This window comes from Piliocolobus tephrosceles, chromosome 6, assembly GCF_002776525.5.
Source record: "Piliocolobus tephrosceles isolate RC106 chromosome 6, ASM277652v3, whole genome shotgun sequence".
NCBI lineage: Eukaryota > Metazoa > Chordata > Mammalia > Primates > Cercopithecidae > Piliocolobus > Piliocolobus tephrosceles.
The window spans coordinates 45,643,442-45,665,146 of NC_045439.1; the positions used below are offsets into that span (position 1 = coordinate 45,643,442).

The window sequence follows — 21,705 nt, forward strand, 5'->3', positions numbered from 1 at the left end:
TTGTGCTGGGTAAATTAAGCAACCAGAGCATAGGATATATATTCATTCACCACAAGGCTATCAGATGTCAAATCTCCTACTCTTAGCTTGTCAGTTTTATCCAAAAAATATTTAATGTAGAATTATTTACCACTTATCAAAGCTTATTTATGCCTCATTTATCAAGTTATAATGTTCAGATCTAAGTTGCCCTACTCCTGAGTATATTTTTAGATGTACGAAGCCCTAAAATGGAATCGTTCTAGATTTAGAAATAGAGCCCTGTGTGATATCTCCAGTCTTGTCCAGCCTAGCCTTTAAAGATTATTTTTATTGTGTTTATAGGACAATTAAAATCAAGACAGATCCAGAATAAAAAAGACCAGTTACTAAGTATTTTATGTAACACTTGTTATTTTCATGTTATACTTATCCAAAATTTCTAAATAGTGATGGAAATTGGATTACATTGGGCAAAGAATTTATAAGGTCCTTTCCCATTTAAACCCTGTTAAGTCTATTGCTACCAGACAGCTCTCCAACTCAAAGAGGTAATGGGCCAGGCATGGTAGCTCACGCCCGTAATCCTAGTGCTCTGGGAGGCCAAGGCAGGAGGATCGCTTGAGCCCAGGAGTTTAAAACCAGCCTGGGCAATGTAGTAAGAACCCTGACTCCACAAAAAAAAAAAGGTTAAAAAATTAGCCAGGCATGGTGGTGTGGGCCTGTAGTCCCAGCTACTTGGGAGGCTGAGGTGGGAGAATCATTTGAGCCTGGAAGGTCGAGGCTGTAGTGAGCTGTGATTGCACCACTGCACTCCAGCCTGGGTGATAGTGAGATTCTCAAAACAAAACAAAACACAATAGAACAAACTAAAAGGGGTAACAGGTATAGGCTGTGGCTACCTTGAGCACACTTAGTACTATTCTCTTTAAATGTCCAAATTCAAGATGTTTTTGTCCTACTGATATAAATAATAGAGAAACAATGTACATTTCACCTTTTGGTTTATATTAAGCTAGTTTCTTCCCATGTTCCTGACTATCTTTGAGCCTAAAACATGCTCAGGTCTAAGTTAGGCAATAGCTCTTGCAATAATTTTAAAGTGCTAAAATTCAAACACACACACAAATGTAATTTGTGGTTCAAATGAGTGTTTGAGTCAAACTTATAAACACATTCTTGAATGTTAAAATCTGAAAGTTGTCTCTTTCTGATTATATCATGACACCTACCTCAGGTGAACTTTGTCTAGTGCTTCCATCAGAAGGACTAGGTGGCTGATCCTGAATTTGGGGCATGGTAAAAGAAAGTTCCAGTGACTCTGGATTTGGTTCTAATTTTAATGCAACTTCTTGATTGAGTGCAGGGTCAGCACTACTTCGAAGTGGCTTTGGCGTTTCAGAGGTGGGTAATGGAGACATTGCCAAATTTATATTCTGTAATTTTTCGTTGGATGAGGGGAGCATTACATCATTATACAATGGTACTTCCTCAAGTTGCTGGTCATCAGTTTCTGTGTCTGTGGGGAAAAAATATGAGTCAGTCTAAAGTATACAAGGATTTTTTTTTTAACCTAAGACAGAGTCTTGCTCTGTTGCCCAGGCTGAATTGCAATGGCGCAATCTTGGCTCACTGCCACCTCTGCCTCCCAGGTTCAAGCAATTCTCCTGCCTCAGCCTCCCAAGTAGTTGGGATTACAGGCGCACACCACCACACCCAGCTAATTTTTGTATTTTTGGTCGAGACGGCGTTTCACCATGGGGGCCAGGCTGGTCTCGAACTCCTAACCTCAAGTGATCCACCCGCCTCGGCCTCCCAGAGTGCTGGGATTACACGCGTGAGCCACTGCGCCCGGCCACAGGGATTTTAACATACAAAAAATTTGTGTTCTTTTTCACGAAAGGTTTGTCTAATTCATCAAACAACAAAATGTTAACAAATTTTCCTTCATCAGAAAGTTTACATATAATAGTATAGTATAACCATAAGTCTGGGTTATCTTTACAATCCACTATTGATACCTCCTCTTAATCTCTACGGCATAAAAGACAAAAGGCAACATCAACCTTTTTATACATTAAAATGTTCTCTACTTTAAAATTGCAGTTTTCATCTTCAATGCTTCATGTTATAGTATGACTGCCTTTTTATCCTTTAATGCAACAATGCCTACTTCCATGTAACTCTGCTAAACTGTGGAGAAAATCTGACAGCAGGATACAGAAATAGAGTAGCCAGGAAAAATTTATGTGGGAAGAAGAAATACCTTAAGGACACTCTGAAGCACAATTTCCAACAATATAAAAAAGCAAGAATGGTAAGAAATTATCAGGGCAAAAATATTTAAGCAAATACATTTAAGAAAACTATAAAAATATATTAGCTTGTAATGTCCAAATGATTACCAACAAAACACGTCAAAGTAATGTTTAGTTGAAATGGGGCTTGTAGCAACAGACACAATTTAGGGCATTAACAAAATAACTACTCACCATTGCTGCCAAAATCTAAAGATATGATTGTGTCTCCAGCGGCTGGGGCCAGCAAAGTTAAAGCATCAGGTTCCTTCTTAAGTTTGTCAAAGAGGCTACTTGTATCTTCTGATTCAACTTTGGTGAATAGCTGAGTCATTTTCATATCTGAAGATTCAACTGGTTTAAGGACACATTCTGTTTGTTGAAGGGAGAAAATCAAGTCGTGCTGAATAATACCACTGTCAAAACAAGAGAAATTAGTAATTCACAAATGAGCACTTGACACAGTGAGGGGAAGGGGGACTGTGAAAAAGTCTTAAAAAGTTCTGCTTTATGGACAGGAACATTTTAAGATTTCTTGAGATGCATGATCACTCACGCATACTTTGTCACATTTAGGGTTTTAAAATGCTATTACAAAATAAAGACCCAATACAACGCACAGTATGCAGCCATAAAAAAGAATGAAATCATGTCCTTTGCAGCAACATGGATGCATCCAGAGACCATTATCCTAAGTGAGATAACCCAGACACAGAAAACCAAATGCTGCATGCTCTCACTTGTAAGTGGGAGCTAAACATTGGGTTACTTGTGGACATAAAGAGGGCATCAACAGACACTGAGGACTAGTAGGAGAGAGGGGCAAGGGTTGAACAACTGTTGGGTATTATGCTCACTATCTGGGTGACAGGATCAATTGTACCCCAAACCTCAGCATCACATGATATACCCATGTAACAAACCTATGCATGTATCCCCTGAATCAAATATAAAAGTTGAAATTAAAAAAGAAAATTCCCAGTACAAGTTAATTTGACTAATTTCAGTTAAGAATTTCAGATATGCAGGCTGGGCACAGTGGCTCATGCCTGTAATCCCAGCACTTTGGGAGGCTGAGGCAGATGGATCGTTTGAGCCTGGGAGTTCAAGAGCCTGGCCAACATGGCAAAACCCTGTCTCTCCTAAAAATACAAAAAATTAACCCGGTGTGGTGGTGCACGCCTGTAGTCCCAGCTACTTGGGAGGCTGAGGCACGAGAATTGCTTGAGCTCAGGAGGTGGAGTGAGCCAAGATCACGTCACTGCACTCCAGCCTGGGCGACAGAGTTAGACTCCATCTCAAAAAAAAAAAAAAAAAAAAGAAAAAAAGAATTTCAGATATCCTTTGGGAAGAGTGATGATGACAAGGCAATTTGTAGTCAAGTACATGAAGGATACCAACAAATCTTCAGAATTGTGCTGACACACGTTATGAAATTGGCACAAAAGAACTCTTTGGCATCAACATATGAGGCATGATCTAAGGATAGTCCTTAAGAGAGGGGCCATATTTTCTTTGGTGGTAAGAACATAAGGTGATACCACCTACAGAATAGGGTTGAAGAGGGATGATGAGCAACAGTTTATCTTCACGAGTGGCTTAAATGTAAATTACTCCTTTAATTAACATATTAAATGTTCACTATCTGAAATGAACTGAGAATGCAAAGATAAAAATAGCCAACCCTTGAACTTAAGAAATTTATAACTCATTGTGAAAGTAGATATGTAAACAATTAAAATACACTGTGATAACTGCTAAAATAGAGAAGGCTTGCTTCACTGAGAAGCTAATGAGCTGATACTTGGGATCAAGTGCCATTTGCTAGGCAGACTGGGGTGTGAGGAAGAGAAAGACATTCCAAGTGGAAGATTCATACATAATGGTAAAGTCACAAAACAACACTGTGGCACTCATATAAAAACATTAAAGGATGGTGTCAGAAGTGGCAAAAATAAAAACTGGCCAAAGTCTTCCTAACAGGGGTGACCCTAGATTTTAAAGGGAAGGTTAAATCTCTGATGCATGAGTATGATGGTAAACAAGGATGCTATACACCTAGGCAAGTGTTTATCTTGGAAGTGATAAAAAGATCACTAAAATTCTAAGGAAAATAAGATGATGAGATATCCACACTAGAAAGCTTAGCCTGGCAGTAATGGGCAAGGTGGACTACAAGGTGGTAATAATGTGGACAAGTAGACTAGATGCGGCAGGAGTCTAGTAAAATAGATCAAATGAAAGATTAAATTGTGATGTACATAATATTCACAAGCCAAAGAGCTAAGTGAAGAGTTCATGAATATACAAGAGCCATGTATTACATCATACAGCTTATTAATCTTATAGAATTTCATTTAATTTTCATTATAACCTTCTGAACAATTATCTACATAGATGAAATTCAGAAAAATGAAGAGACTTCCCCAAGGTCAGGGAGCTAATGAGTGCTAGAGCTATGATACAAACCTAGGTCAGTATTCTTCCTACAAAAAGAACACAGCTGTCTTGAGATAATATATGCCGATACCTGTATAACTAGACCAAACCAGTCGATGGATCTGGTGTTTTTTCATGGTCTTTTTAAAAATAGGAATGAAGGTATGGGGACAGACAACTACTGACAGTATTTAGTGGTATCACTGTAGAATAGCTGGACTGGAAACCTAGGTCAGAGTACAGAAAATAATAATTTGGTAGAGATGTAAAAGGATTAAAATTTAGTTAATATTTATAATCTTATCTTCCTATAAATGAACAGAATATCCAAAAAGAATCACTATTTATTCCCCCAAAACGTTTATTTCTCAAACTTACCTCACAACATAATTCACACATACAATGCACTGTGGTTGAGAGTTCTTGGTGTTATATATAACAGTTGCTTGAGTTTCAACCCAGACATATCCACCTCTTTTGGCAAGCATCCTGTACTGTCCTGTGGTGACTTGTCCTTTAGTAAACACTAGGGGGAAAAAGGAAGAAGAATCATGCAAAGAAAATATTGTAACTTTGAATTTTCAATTAAATGAACAGATGCTGAATGCTGATCATTGTTTTAGAAAACAAATGTTTATTTAGTGGAATCAGTTGTAACTGCTTAAATTCAGACAGTGTGTCCCAGAATAGCTGAAAATATACCCATTTCCTTTTTCAAACCCCCTAAATAAAACTCCTTTGCTGCCAATGAGCTAAGTGAAGAGTTCATGAATATACAATCTTCAGTAACTAAAATTTCTTTAATGACTTAGGTTGAAAATGTAACATTAGAGAATAATCAGTAGCCTTTTTCAAGAAAATGGTGCCACAATAACTTCCTTAAATTCTGACTAAAGTTTCCAGAGAACCAAAGATGCTTTAAAAAGCTGTATGTAGCATATTTAAATATAAATTGATACCACATTGTAAGTCTTTTGGCAATTTAGGCAATTTAAATTAAATATTGATTTGGGAGAAAGTACTGAGTAAATCCTAATGATGGTATTATTTTGAGGATTGTGCGGTCCTGACTGCAGACTTGGATTTACTCTTGAGTTCAAGGCTGATCAATCACACAAACTCAGTGATATTCAGGTATCCTCAATCACAGTCGGAAGTCATGCATAGGTACAGATTAAACAGGTGAAATAGTCCAAAGTCTAACATCTTGGGATCTTAACATTCATTTGAGTAAAATCCAGAATCAAATCTTATGTCAAAGGTACTTGCTATGGGTGACTATAGTCAAAAATAATTTGACCAAATCTTATGTCAAAGGTACTTGCTATGGGTGACTATAGTCAAAAATAATTTAATCGTACATTTTAAAGTAACTAAAAGAGGCCAGGTGCCAAGGCAGGTGGATAACCTGAGGTCAGGAGTTTGAGAACAGCTGGTCAATATTGCGAAACCCCGTCTATACTAAAAATACAAAAATTAGCCAGGCATGGTGGTATACGCCTATAATCCCAGGTACTTGGGAGGCTGAGGCAGGAGAATCTCTTGAACCCGGGAGGCAGGGGTTGCAGTGAGCCGAGATTGCTCAACCGCACTCCAGCCTGGGCGACAGAGTGAGATCCTGTCTCAAAAGAAAAAATAAATAAAATAACCAAAAGAGTATAACTGGATTGTTTGTCACACAAGATAATGCTTGAGGTGAAAGGTACTCCATTTACCCTTATGCATTGCATACCTGTATCAGAATATCTCATGTAACCCATAAATATACACACATAACTATGCACTCATAAACATTTTTAAAAATGGTACTTATTACCAAATGTGATGTTCACCACCTTCATATTCATTGATTGTACAACTATTTCCTGAGTGCCTTTTACATACCAACCACTGTTCTGAGTATTTATGTGAATTCTGAAAATTATGCTATTTAATACTCTATAATATTTGGATTTTCAAGTCTTTGTATTTAAAATGCCAGCAAGTTTTGTCAACGATTAAATGATTCTATTTTTACTGATATTTGTTGCAACAAATACAAAACACAAAATGGTCAAGATCTCTACTGAATAGGCCTGTTAACACATTTAGTCTGGGAAGACTGGTTCATTTTAACCAGAGAATTCGATGGGTAGCCAAACTGTACAGAGGTTGCAACAGTTAAGTAATTAGAATATCTCTGAGTTCTTCTATTGTACTTACTATCATGATGAGTTTTGGTCAGATGATCAGAGTCCAAAGCATGATAATATTCATAAATTGAGCGGCCTAAAAGTTCTTCTGGCTCATATCCCATCAATTCGGTAATTCTGTTAGTAAAAAATACAAGATTTAAGAAAAAAAGGGAGACTGATAAAAATTTTTCTCCTCCCAAATTAACTGATAGGCATTAATCTTATGGATAAGTGAATTTTCAAAAATAAAGAGCATCCTCCTTTGCTTAGAATAAATTTACACCTCACCTTTAGGAACTACAGTTATTAAATGCAATACCACACATTTCTTTAAGTCCTCTAGGTTCGTCCTGTTATTTAACTCTTTTATCCTCTTCACCCAAACTTGTTACCTATTCTTTTTTTTTTTGAATTTTCCCTCGTGTTGCTCAGGCTGGAGCACAATGGCATGATCTCGGCTCACCGCAACCTCCACCTCCCGGGTTCAAGTAATTCCCCTGCCTCAGCCTCCCGAGTAGCTGGGATTACGGGCATGTGCCACCATACCCAGCTAATTTTGTATTTTTAGTAGGGACGGGGTTTCTCCATGTTGGTCAGGCTGGTCTTGAACTCCTGACCTCAGATGATCTGCCCGCCTCGGCCTCCCAAAGTACTGGGATTACAGGCGTGAGCCAACGTGCCCGGCCTACTTGTTACCTATTCTTACCACATCTCATTATACATACTTTTGGTAACAAGGCAGGGTATTAATAAACAGATAAGAAGTACTACTAAATTAAATGGTAAAAGTTATAAAGGTAGTCACTGACACTTATTTTAAAATATAGATAAAATCTATAACATGTTTTCATAAAGCCAAATTCTTTATGTAGTAACTTTTAAGCCCCTAGGCAACACCTCACTCTGAGAAATCAATAGCCACTACACAGTTCTATTATCATCAACCAAAGAGCATCTACACTAAATGGGAACTAAAGGAATTATGTTGGTTTTAGAAGATGCTCTTGTACTCAGTTTAGTTTTTGGCATTACATGAAATTATGGGGGTAATTTCAGATAAAACAGTATTTCAAATGAAAATAGATTGGAAAACAATCCAATTACCCTATCTATCTCGCTGGCAGAGAGTAGATCTTTATTTAAGACAGTGACTAGATCTTATTCTCTGGAAGCAGTATGTAACGGCAACCATGACATGAGAAAGAGAAAGCTATCTTCTTAGTACCATCCTGAACAGAAATACTCTCTTCTCAAGTCTTTCTAGGAGCAAAACATGAGTTAAGCTTTTAGATTCTCAGCCTTTAGATTTCAGAGGACTTTCTAACTGAGGTGCAAGCAAACCTTATATAACATGCTGTGTGTGAAAAAAACCCCACTTGCCGGGCGCGGTGGCTCAAGCCTGTAATCCCAGCACTTTGGGAGGCCGAGACGGGCGGATCACGAGGTCAGGAGATCGAGACCATCCTGGCTAACACGGTGAAACCCCGTCTCTACTAAAAATACAAAAACTAGCTGGGCGAGGTGGCGGGCGCCTGTAGTCTCAGCTACTCGGGAGGCTGAGGCAGGAGAATGGCGTAAACCCGGGAGGCGGAGCTTGCAGTGAGCTGAGATCCGGCCACTGCACTCCAGTCCGGGCGACAGAGCAAGACTCTGCCTCAAAAAAAAAAAAAAAAAAACCCCCACTTAACTACAGGAAGGACATAGCCAAGATATCCTATAAAGGTATAAAAGTAACATTGCTTGTGTTCTCACACTTAAAGGCAAGATCTTCCATAGTTTATTACAAAATAAATGCATAAATGAAAAGCTGATTTGTCAAAAACCAAACCAAACTCAGCCCAAACCCTCAATTCTTTACAAAGGGCCATCTCTGAACACAGCAACACCAGGTGGCAGCATTATAAAGGAAAACATGTTTTTAAACAAAATCAGTCATATTTCTTGAAATTATGCTTTAAAAATAATTTTAATTGGTCTTATATTTTTCTGTTTAAATAAAATCCCCATGGAATTAAAGACTTTTTCACTATTCAAATCTTAATATGCCCATATGTGCCTGGCATTATTCTAGGCATGAAAATGCAAAGACAAAACTCAACACGTGGCTAATCTTCCAGCAGATGTACTGTACTACTTAGGAAATAATGTGATAAATGCAGTGATGAGAATCTATTCCATGGAATCCTATCCATGCAAAGGAATGGTAGAATGAGGAACAGCCTCTTATAGGAGACTTATGACTAGAGAGAGACAAAGGAAAGGCAAAACCACTTTCAGGAAAAAGGTACGGCATAAACAAAAGATTTTTTAAAATGCTTAATGTGGTGCGGGTAACAAAGATTCTATAATACAGTTAGTGGAGACAGATAAGAGATGATGCTGAAGAAGTAGATAGGGGGATCAGATTAATGAGGGTCTTGTTTATATTGTCATAGGAAGCTGATTTAATCTAATGTCCATCAGTGCTTCTCAATCTGAGGTGTGTCTATCACTAAAAGATACCAAGAAGTCAAAAATATAAACTGTACATGCTTTCCTAGAAGGTCAGTTTTACACATATTGAAGCAAGAAAGGTGAAGTTAATTTAACTTTAGAGAATTACATAGGTTATATTCTATACCAAAGGGGTCGGGGTGTCCAGAAAATATGACCAAAAAGTGTTTTTAATGGACTAGGAAAGCCGTGATCTAAAGCAGTCTACGACTCATTTATTTTGAGGCAGGAACTGTTCATCTTCATTTCTACTTTAGTCCCATGAACATAGTAGATGCTCAAATAAAGTGCTGAATAATTTTAAATGATTATTACTGAGTATAGTAAATAGCAGCTATTTGTGGAATATTTTGGAGTTTAGGAGCTTGATATGTTAGATTTTCTTAAAATTGAGCAAAATTTTTCCATAGCTTGGTTCTCAGGAGTTATAGATGCGAGAAGTTCTTGGAAAGAGCTCTACAGAAAGTAACAGTCTGTTGGTCAAACTCAAAACTGTCTTGGTTGATATATGAGCTGACTGTCTTTACTGTTAACTCCTGTCATGATCATTTTGCTAATTTTCTGCTATAACTAGAGGGTCATTTTTGCTCCATTACCTTCCTTTCTCCCTGGCCTCCCCTCTACTTTGTTACCTTAAGTTTTCAAAAAAATAAAAAATAATTCCTCAAAATAGGATGGAAATCTCTGTTCCATCATACATTTACATAAATACTAGTAGTAAACACCTTAAAATAATTCTTAGCTTTTCTATATTCATTTTCTTAAAGTTGACACCAGTAGTGAAGCATTCACTATGCCCACTAGGCACTCAACAGACTTCTTTAATCCTCACAACATCCTTTTGAGGTATGTTTTTTTTTTTTTGAGATGGAATCTCACTCTGTCTCCCAGGCTGGAGTGCGGTGGTGCAATCTTGGTTCACTGCAACCTCCGCCTCCTGGATTCAAGCAGTTCTCCTATCTCAGCCTCCCAAGTAGCTGGGATTACGGACACATGCCGCCATACCTAGCTAATTTTTGTATTTTTAGTAGAGATGTGGTTTTACCATGTTGGACACGCTGGTCTCAAGCTCCTGACCTGAGATGATCCACCCGCCTTGGCCTCCCACAGTGCTAGGATTATAGGCATAAGCCACCGCACCCGGCCATGATTCTTATTTTATAGATAAGGAATGTGAGTTTTACAATGGTTAAGTACCAAGGCCAAGGCCACATTGTAAGTATCAGAGCTGCAAGCTATGAGTGAATCTAACATGTGATTCCAAAGACACAGCTCTGTCACATTTCCTTGTCCAATGGGGTCGGGTTTCTTGTCTACTTTATATTATGGCTAAGTGCTTAAATTGGTTTTCTCATATAATCTTCAAGTTAGTATTATGAAGAAACTGATGCTTACAGACAAGAACTAAGAACTAATGTGTCCAAGATCATTTGTATATAGGCAGCAAAGCCAGGATTTGGCAGTCAGGCTACAGAACCTATGTCCCCTTCAGCTACTATACTATACTATACTATACTATACTATACTATACTATACTATACTATAGCCTCATAGTAAAAAATGAGACAAGCAGTACGATAGTAGAGTAAATGCTAACAAAAGGGGTATGTACAAGGAACAGTGCAGCTTCTTCTTGAAGGAACAAGGAAAGCCCCACAAAGGAGTAGATGCGCTTGGAAGGTAAGTATGTGTTAAGAAGTGAAGAAAATGTCATTACAGAATAGGAAAGAAAGTATGTGCAAAGGCAGTAAGAAAGTGGTCCCCAACCTTTTTGGCACCAGGGACAGGTTGTGGAAGACAATTTTTCCACAGATTGGGGTGGGGATAGTTTCAGGATGAAACTGTTCCACCTCAAATCATCAGGCACTGGTCGAGATGGTTTTCATAAGGGGGACACAACCTAGATTTCTCACGTGCAGTTCACAGCAGTTTGCCACTCCCATGAGAATCTAATGCTGCCTCTGATCTGATAGCAGGTGAAGCTCAGGTGGGAATGCTCACCACTCACCTGCTATGCAGCCGGGGTCTTAACAGTCTGCGGACCAGTACTGGGGATTGGGGACCACTACACTAAGACATTAAAACAGCATGGGGAGCTCTCTAGCTATAGAGCGGTGGCGGCCACATCAGAATAAGTAGTCCCTCTTCCTCTTGATTAATCTGGAGAAGTAGGCAAGGGCCAGAACATAAATATCTTTGTTTGCCATGCTAAGTTTAGATTGTATTGTGTAGGTCTATTTTTTTTTGAGTCTTTTAAAATGCACATCGTCTTTTGATAAATGAAAATTTACTTCCCTCATCTAGTATTTTTATAAACAAAAATTTTTGTGTGCAAAGATGAAGGGAAGCATTTGAGGCATTTTCAACAACAGAATGACATGATCTGATTTTCACATTAGGACACCCACTTTCTGGCAACTTGGATGAAAGATTACAAGGGTACAAATCTGTTGGCAAAAAGGCAGCTATGCCAACAACTCAAGTCAAGGGTAATAATGAGCTGATGAACTCAATGGCAGGAGTGCAAGGATGGAAAGGAGGAAATGGATCAAGAGATATATGTAGATAGTAAATCTGTAAGATTTAGACATCAACTGTGTGTAGCCAATGAATGTAAAAGAAAAGTTAAGGATGACTTCCAAAGTTTTGTTGGAGTCACGTGCATATGGTGGTGTATTAACCATGATAAGCGTTATAGGAAGAAAAGCAGTTTTTGATGGTGTTGTTTGGGGGCAGTAGTGGTACTGAACTCAGTAACAGAAATACTTAGTTTACAATACAGAAGAATATCCAGATAGAAATGTTAAGTTGGCAATTAAATAGAATTAGTTACAGAAATAAATGTGGGAAATAGTGATAGAAACCATGGGCAAGATTGAAGCTTCTCAAGGAAGGTATGTAGGATGAAGAGATGTACAAACACTTGGCTTTCTAGTCCCCAACCTAAGGTAATCTATCTTTGCTCAAAATACACACTGCATATCTTTGAAATTCTCTCTTTAAGTAAGCAGAGCCCCTACTGGGGAAAAAAAGACTCATCTTAATTTCTGGATAGCACCTAGTAAAGTAAGCGTTCATAGTACAGAGTAAGTGTTCAATAAATGTGGCTGAATTAATTTACAAAGTTAATCTAATATTATAGGATGTATTATTCTGTTCAATTTAGTGGAAAGCATAGTTTAACACTGAATAATTTTTTTTTTCTTTCTGAGATGGAGTCTTGCTCTGTCATCCAGGCTGGAGTGTGGTGGTGTGATCTTGGCTCACCGCAACCTCCACCTCCCAGGTTCAAGCGATTCTCCTGCCTCAGCCTCCTGAGTAGTGCCCGCCACCATGCAGTGCTAATTTTTGCATTTTTAGTAGAGATGGGGTTTCACCACATTGGCCAAGCTGGTCTCAAACTCCTGACCTCAGATGATCCATCCCACCGCGGGCCTCAGCCTTCTGAAGTGCTGGGATTACAGGTGTGAGCCACCATGCATGGCCAACGCTGAATCTTTGCTATGGTGAATATTCAATAATGCTGTAGACTAATTAAAAATTTCAAATTCACATTTTAGATCTAATTTACCTTTCGTCACAATAAGAAAATTTCATATCCAGGCTGTGTCGACTGAGAAAAGTCTTGCTATCTAAAGGAATTTCAATATTTGATGGGTGAGGAATGGGTTCACAAATCAGCACCAAGCAGGTCATAGGTGGTTTCTTATACCCACACTGAGGTTGGTTACTGTTGGTATCATATACGTGAATATGGCCTGTGCAGTGCAATACCTGTGTATGAAGAAGAAAACAAAGCAGTTAAAAAAAATTTACAATGCTAGGAAAAAAAAAAAAAGGCAGAGATAAGTTGTTGAGTCTGACATGGCCAGTAAGCTTTGATAAAATTTACTGTCACTAGTGGATTAACCAGGTTTTTGAAAATCAATGAACGTTTTTCCACCACCCATGACCTACTTCCTACCCAGGGCCTATACATTACTCTTTAAAAAATTCCCCTCATATAAAGTCTAGGCTGCTTTCTCATTCATCTCATCATCCGGGCTGGTTTGGTAGTTATTTCTTGCACTGATGACTATGTTTCAACATTGAACAAAGATACAAAACCATGATTAATAGAAAATTAATCCCTACCAGGATCCAAATATTGTGTGGTTGGCAAAGCCAACTGATTAAGTAAGCCTAGTATACCAGTGCCACAATTCACATAATTTAAGTTTGTGCCTCAAATTGGCAAATTACTACACGGCTCTGGATTTTGGGGATCATATGCAAATCAGTTGAAGGTATAAATGTTACATAACCAAACACCAAGGAACTGTAAACCTTCTCTCACAATTCTAAAGTTATCTTAATACTGCAATGTCTATGTATAAATAAAGTGTATCATCAATCACAAATAATTTTCACTTACCTTCCACGTTGCAGACTTTATGTTCATAGTTCTTCCTCGGCTAGTTAGGGTACACTTCATTCTGAGAAAAAAGCTTCGCTGTGTGTTTTGTTCTTTACCCTTTTTCACAGGGCCTAATGAAAGCATGAAATAAAGTTTTAAAGCAACTAAATATACAAATTTGTTACAATAAAAGTAGCAAAGTGCCCATCACCTAGGTCAACAGAATACCTGTTCAATTAAAAGTCTCAGCATGAACACAGTAATTCATTCCCCTTTTACTCACTCCAGCACACCCAAGAGATCTGACACATACTACTCAGTAGCTCTGATTCCCTGAGTTGACTGAAAGATAATCTGTATTTGGGATAACAGTTAATCATTCAAGCAAGTAAGCTTAGTCAAACTACAGAGAAATATAAAAATGGTATGAGTTTGCTCTTTAAATTGGTACACAAGAATCCCTAAACAAAGAACTTCAGCAAACTCTTCCTATTCTTTCCTGAAAGTGTTAGCTCAATTTCTAATAAGCACCCTATGTATTTACAGAACCTTTAAAATAGCAACTTTCTTTTAAATAACAAATAACATTTTTACGTATCTTATTTTTTCCCCTTAATTTATCTAGTAAAACAGGCAGAAAATTATTTCTACTTTGTTACTATAAGAAAACAACAACAGATCAAATGACTTATCAAAAGTTACAGAAATAGGCAGGGCATGGTGGCTCATGCCTGTAATCCCAGCACTTTGGGAGGCTGAGGCAGGAGGATCACTTGAGGTCAGGAGTTCGAGACCAGCCTGGCCAACATGGTGAAACCCTGTCTCTACTAAAAATACAAAAATTAGCTGGGTGTGATGGTGGGTGCCTGTAATCCCAGCTACTCGGGAGACTGAGGCAGTCGAATCACTTGAACCCGGGAGGCAGAGGTTGCAATGAGCTGAGACTGTGCCACTGCACTCCAACCTGGGTGACAGAGTGAGAATCCATCTCAAAAAAAAAAAAAGCTACAGAAATAAAATAAAGTCAGAATTAAGTAAAGTCTATTCACTCCTATTTCAAACCTTCTATAACTAAAAATGAGATTATATTTAGGTGACTAAGGAAATAGCATCTTGCTGGGCATAGTGGCTCATGCCTCATGCCTGTAATCCCAGCACTTTGGAGGCTGAGACAGGAAGATCACTTGAGGCCAGAAGTTTGAGACCATGCTGGCCATCATGGTAAAGCCCCATCTCTACTAAAAATATAAATATTAGCTAGGTGTGGTGGTGCACGCTTATAATCCCAGCTATTCGGGAGGTTGAGGCGTGAGAATCACTTGAACCCGGGAGGCAGAGGTTGCAGTGAACTGAGATTGTGCCACTGCACTCCAGCCTGGGTGACAAAGTGAGACACTGTCTCAAAAAAAAAAAAAAAAAGAAGGAAATAGCCTCTTGATTTCTTATCTTCATTGGTCAATGTACTTCAAAACACATATAAAAATATTTGTTATTCAGAACCTGGACTAGACATTGCAGGCAATTCCACAAAGATGAGTAAGACACACCACCTTTCCTGAAGAAGTTAAAAATGTAGTAGATATAGTAAGGTCAACAAAAACACAATGTAGAGTTGGTACTTGAGACTTATAAAAATGCTTTAAGGGAAGATAGGGAGAGTTTACAGGAATAACTTCTAGTCAAGGGGAATCAAGAAGTCCTGCTTAGAAAAAGAGACATTAGAATGTCAGTAAGTAGAGATGGGTTAGAAGGTTCCAGGGAGAAGGAAGAGAGTGAAAAGCACAGAGGTAGGAAAAATAGGACATGTTTGAAAAACTGCATAGTTTGTCCACAATGTAAAGTACACATAGAAGAGTAATAAGGCAAAGTCAGAAGGGAAGGTTAGGGCTGTACTACGGAGGGCTGTGGATGTCCACATGGAGTCCTGCCTAAATATTCAACAAGGGGCTTTTAAAAAGCACAATCAGTAACTTAAGGAAAATTAACTTAGCAGCAATATATATGTTAGAATTACGTGACTGTAATGAGAGGGCTGAGCCAGTAGCAGTAGTATGAGTGAAAAGAATGGTGGTAAAAGACAAATGAAGAGGTAGATCTTAATAGACTTTAAAACGGATGGAAATAAGACAGGAGAAAAAATCAAATCTGGAAATTGTAATGCTAGTATATTGGAAGAACACTGTCAAGTAGAAAAGAAATGAGAGTAAGTTTAAATGTAGGCATAGTTAGCTAGAAATGCTGGACTCTTAAGGAATAAGATGAATTCTAGCCTATTCTCATTTAATAATGGAACTAGGCAAGATGGGCAGTCCTGGTACTGATGCATGCCATTTGGGTTTACTTAGGTAAGAAGTAAATTTGCCCTCCTTGGAAGGATTCAAGAGTATATTTTTAAAAGATGCCATGAGAGCAAAGGGTGGCGGTGGGGGGTGAGGGGAAGGGAGGGAGTGTGGGAGGGAGAGAGAGAGAAAGAGAATGAGTGTGTCGTGTGTGTATGTAGGTGGTGATGGTTGTGGTAGTGGCAGTAAAGATCCACATGCAAAATCCTTTGAGTATGTTCAGTCCTTCATAGTCTAAGCTTGAATTATACTGACCTTTGAAAGGAACCCAAGGCCTTTGAATGGGGACCTGCAGATTAATTTAAAAATCAAGGTAACTGAAAAGTACTAGTGTTTTCCTAATGAGGAAAAAAAACAAAACAAAACAAAAAACCATTTAAAAAACCCCTAAATTTTAAACTGTCTAAAAATAAGTCATATTTTGTAATAATTTATAAATTCCAAAGCATTTTTCTAGAATTTATATGGAAGAATAATAGGACTATTTGTCCTATTATAAACACACCACTGGCTCTCAGTGTATCACTAAAATGTGATGCTTTGCAACAGTCCCTGATTTCTAAAAGAGAAAAATCTGCATTTTAGTTTCCCAATGGAACATCAATATTTCATAACCACATTAGGAATGATTTCAAAATGTTTGTGTGCTTTAAAAAAGAACATGTGGTTCGAAACATACATTTAAACTATATTAAGACTATCTGATTTAGAATAATGCATTAACATCATTACCAAATCAGAACAAGACTTTCTAATATCCATCCATTTATAGTCTAGCCCCAGGGAAGCACTGAGCAGTAGTCAATATAAACCTCAACTCTGCACATTAGAACTCATATATTAAACTCACTGACAGCCCACTTAGGTCCTTGCTCATCGCATATTTACTCCTCCTTTATACAGAATTCTAAAAAGTATGCATTTGTTTTCCAAATTAACAGTAAAAACACAATATGAAATTTAAAAACAGGAGTCAGGTCCGCTGACAGCGTGAAAAAAGAATGTGAGAATTCAAGAATATGAAAAGCGCTCCAAAGGACTAATGAGCGTGGACTCTGAGGCCAGTCTACTGAAGTTCAGCCCAAGCTCTGCCATTTACTAACCAAATAATGTTGGGAAAGTTACTTAGTAACTCTGTGCCTCAGTTTCCTGGTAAAACAGAAATTGTCTAACACTTAACTTCACAGGGCTGTTGTGAGAATAAAGGAGTTAAAAGCATATAAAATAGGAAGAACAGTGTCTTGGCACAGAGCATTCTCTCAATGGAGGTTAGCTATTATTATAATAAATGATATGAAAAAGAAAACCTCAAATATTATACAAAAAATAAATTTGAGGTTGTATAATATAGAAGCAAACAAACGTATGCACTTAAATTGGAGAGCAACAAAGAACAGCAGAACATAAGAAATCTTCCCTGTGGTATCTTTCCATCATGAAGAAAAGTTCAATTATGATCAGTATATACTGCTTAAGAAGGCACAAATGTGGAATGACTTGCTTGAATTGTTTTTGTAATTCAAGAGGTACTTTCCAAAAATCTTAGAACACATGATTTTTTAAATAATTATGATCAGTATACACTGTTTAAGAACACACACATGTAGAAAGACTTTAATTTTTTAATTCACGAGGTACTTTCCAAAAATCTCGGAACACTTGATTATTTTTAACAATTCATTCCTAAGAATTAGCGGTCTTACTGTCTATTTTTGTTAACATGTGGGCCTCCACAATGTAATACTTACAATCTAACTACACGGTCTTGAATTACTGAGAACATCCGAAGAAGTCAAATAAGCAGTTGTTTGTCTTAAAATTCTGGTGAACTTTTTTTTATTGGGCCTTAGACTCAGACTGGCACCTCAACTTTAATGATTCTCTCAAGTCCTATTATCTGCCATTTGTATTATAATTTCTCCATGCCTTAATGGTGTATTTTAATTTTTAACTCCACCAGGTGTGGTGGCTCATGCCTATAATCCTAGCACTTTGGGAGACTGAGCCGGGAGGATCACTTGAGTCCAGGAGTTCCAGACCAGCCTAGACAATACAGCGAGAACCCCATCTCAATTTAAAAAGAAAAGAAAAAAAAATAAGGTAGCCTGGGTGATGGCTCATGCCTGTAATCACAACACTTTGGGAGGCTGAGATGAGAGGATGGTTGAAGCTCAGTAGTTCAAGACCAGCCTGAGCACCACAGTGAGACTTCATCTCTACAAATGATTTTTTAAAAATTAGCTGGACATGGTAGCACGCATCTGTGGTCCCAGCTAACTTGGGAGACTGAGGTGGGAGGATCGCTTGAGTCCCAGCAGTCAAGGCTGCAGTGAGCTGATCGTACCACTGCATTCTAGCACGGGCAACAGAGCGAGACCCCATCTTAAAAAAAAAAAAAAAAGGTTATTTATAACTGTCTTGGTCATGATTTTAATTTATTTTTCCATTTTATTTCTCACACATGCACAATTATTTATGCAATTAGGTGGGCTTTCAAAATGAAATTCCTAAAAACTAGAATAATAGTTTTAATGAAGAATAGACTTAACGTTTTATTAAACATGAAATAACATTTTGCCTTAGGTAAGTTACAATAGCAAAGTTTAATAATTAGCAATAGTATCTGATTATGTAAAACCACCTGTCACATTAAATCAAACAGCAGACTTTTCTTACCATTTCTGTGTGTAAGCATTTCTCTCATTTCCTCATGGTCACATGGATGAGTAAAATCAAACACACTGTGTCCAGTTAGTTCAAACTGTAAACACATTTTTAAAAATTAGGGCTATATCATAAAATCATAAAAACATACAGGAGGGCTCTTAATATGTGTGCATTTTACCTGAGTTAATCCCATGTATTTGTTCACATTATCAGAAATGTAAATCATGTCACCATCATCTGTGAGAACCATAACAAAACCATCCAAGGCTTTCAAATAAAAGCAATTCATTTGTGCTTTCATTTCATCTTCAATATCCAAATCACCTAAAAAGGGCACAAGAAGAGGAAAATAATTAGTTAAAAAGTTGTACTTAAATGATATAATATTTAGGCCGGGCACAGTGGCTCAAGCCTGTAAGCCCAGCACTTTGGGAGGCCGAGACGGGCGGATCACGAGGTCAGGAGATCGAGACCATCCTGGCTAACCCGGTGAAACCCCGTCTCTACTAAAAAATACAAAAAACTAGCTGGGCGAGGTGGCGGGCGCCTGTAGTCCCAGCTACTCGGGAGGCTGAGGCAGGAGAATGGCGTAAACCCAGGAGGCGGAGCTTGCAGTGAGCTGAGATCCGGCCACTGCACTCCAGCCTGGGCGACAGAGTAAGACTCCATCTCAAAAAAAATAAAATAAAGTAAAATAAAAAGATATAATATTTAGATGTTTTTATAAAGTTTTCTTGCAGATATTTTATTTAATATATACAGCCATTTTAACACAGAACAGTGAAGGCCAGAAGCCAGAAAGACTATAATTAAAGATGTGCCAGCTGCTTTTCATGATTATTTAAAGTAATGCAGCAAGGCAAACCATAGAATAAAGAAGAGTCATGTTTTTTATTTACTTATTATTATTATTATTATTATTATTATTATTATTTTTTGAGACGGAGTCTTGCTCTGTCGCCCAGGCTGGAGTGCAGTGGCCGGATCTCGGCTCACTGCAAGCTCCGCCTCCCGGGTTTACCCATTCTCCTGCCTCAGCCTCCCGAGTAGCTGGGATTACAGGCACCTGCCAGTGCGCCCATCTAATTTTTTGTATTTTTGGTAGAGACAGGGTTTCACCATCTTGGCCAGGCTGGTCTTTAACTCCTGATTGCATGATCCACCCACCCCAGCCTCCCAAAGTGCTGGGATTACAGGCGTGAGCCACCGCGCCCAGCCTGAGTCATATTTTTCAAAGAAGGAAAGAAAGGTAGATGGAAAAGGAGAAAAAGGGAAAAATCAAACAAACAAAAAGCCAGTATCTTATTCCTGACTAAAGCTTTAAAATCAGGTAATAAAAAGGATGTTATATTAGAAAAGAATTGGGAGTATGTTTAAGAAAATAAAGCAAAACAAATTACAATGCAAAAAAAAGATTATTTCAAAGAATAACTGGTAAGAAAAAAAATGAAGCTTGATAAAAACAGTAAGAATTACAGAAAAATTGTTAAACATGTACATATCACAATATAAGGAGATATGCAAAATCAAAACATTGCGACCACCTTCTAAAAATAATTTCTATTTACTTCTAACTTCTAATTTTCAGGCCTATTTCTACCTTTGTAAAATAACTCACCAGCATCCAGAAGTTTCCTCACACGCAAATAGCTGATGGTAAGCCTCATAACAGAGGCCTTATCAAGATGAGAGCTCACATTATGTGGAAGTGGCAACTGATGAGCAAGCTCATAAAAAACTTCAGATTCTTTACTTCGCCGAGATCTGGCTGCATCTCGAGACTTTTCTTTTCGACGTTCAGAACTTATCCTACTTAACAACAACAACAAAAAAAACAAGAGATGGAAAGTGTATACAAGTTAGTTTGCCTTAACTTGAATAAAACTCTACATTTCTGCTTATCACAGAAGGATTAGAAGATGTCATGTAATTAAGTTACATGGAGATTTGTCTACAAGATTAATGTACTTTTATAAAGGACAACTATACAGATTTTGGATTACTGTACACATAAGGAACTCTCACAAAAAGTCAAAAACCAAGCGTTAAACCTGTTGGAAGCAGGTGTTTCCTCCCCAGCATGTGTAACTGGAGAGAATGTTTTTATTTTAGGCAAAAACTTAAAGTAGCCTGTACATCTAAGGCTGTAATTCATAGAATTCAAAAGTAGTCTCAACACAGAGAAACCATGACTAAGGCTACAGAAACTGCCTAAAGTTGTACATAATAACTTGAAAACAGGAGTTGTTAGCAGGTAGAATGGTAATAGCTACAAACGGATTTCTACTCAAGTTTCTTTAGACTCCGGTACTTTCTCACCCTTTACCTTACCACATGAACAACACTAACAATAAGCTATAGGAACTGATATTAGCAGCTGTAAGCCAGTGCAGGTTGCCTCCTCCCTTAGCAGCCCCTTATCTATTACTGGCACAACAGGTGCCAAATAAACGCAGGAATATGGAAGAAAAAAAAGCTGTGGCACACACAATACCCAGAATTTAAAGGAATAGGTTAGCAAAGATAAAGGTGTCAATACAATGACCTATCTTCAGGGAACTCTTTCAAGAAGGATGTCAGAGTCAGAAAGATTTTCATTGTCACACCAAGCAAATCTGTCTTCCTTTGCTTAACTGCCTAGTGACATCTAATAGCTTCTTGAATAGCGACAGTTTATGTATGAAAGGTTACCATGTGCCAATATTACCCTGTACTAGGTGCCTAGTTCTCTCACAATAACCTGTAAATAGGTTAAATATTGTCCCTATTTTACAAATGAAGAAACTGGCATTCAACAGGTTAAAAATAGCCATTATGTAGCAAATAGGATTTGAATCCAGGTGTTTTTTTACTCTAAAGTCTTTACTCTTCCACTGTATTTCTCTTCTTAATGGGGAATGCTGCTTCTACTTTAAACATTC

At 37.9% G+C, this 21,705-nt stretch overlaps 1 protein-coding gene and 1 long non-coding RNA gene across 3 annotated transcripts in view; one reads left to right on the top strand and one right to left on the bottom strand.

Annotated features, from left to right (window-relative positions):
- LOC111555685 overlaps window positions 1-20,431 on the top strand; it is a 32,252-nt gene extending 11,821 nt beyond the window's left edge. Inside the window, exon 3 of the long non-coding RNA XR_002735599.2 lies at window positions 20,373-20,431. This is a non-coding gene — a long non-coding RNA (uncharacterized LOC111555685). The remainder of the gene's footprint in view (window positions 1-20,372) is intronic.
- HIF1A (hypoxia inducible factor 1 subunit alpha) overlaps window positions 1-21,705 on the bottom strand; it is a 53,090-nt gene that overhangs the window by 8,983 nt on the left and 22,402 nt on the right. The window contains exons 2-10 of one of the 2 annotated variants that reach the window (XM_023231961.1): window positions 20,403-20,593; window positions 18,963-19,108; window positions 18,794-18,878; window positions 13,797-13,909; window positions 12,954-13,156; window positions 6,918-7,024; window positions 5,094-5,241; window positions 2,472-2,692; window positions 1,212-1,498 (exon numbers count right to left, since the gene is read on the bottom strand). In XM_023231961.1, coding sequence (XP_023087729.1) covers window positions 1,212-1,498; window positions 2,472-2,692; window positions 5,094-5,241; window positions 6,918-7,024; window positions 12,954-13,156; window positions 13,797-13,909; window positions 18,794-18,878; window positions 18,963-19,108; window positions 20,403-20,593 — 1,501 coding nt within the window. Of the gene's footprint in view, window positions 1-1,211; window positions 1,499-2,471; window positions 2,693-5,093; window positions 5,242-6,917; window positions 7,025-12,953; window positions 13,157-13,796; window positions 13,910-18,793; window positions 18,879-18,962; window positions 19,109-20,402; window positions 20,597-21,705 lie in introns of both variants that reach the window. The other variant, XM_023231954.1, reaches the window with a different exon arrangement.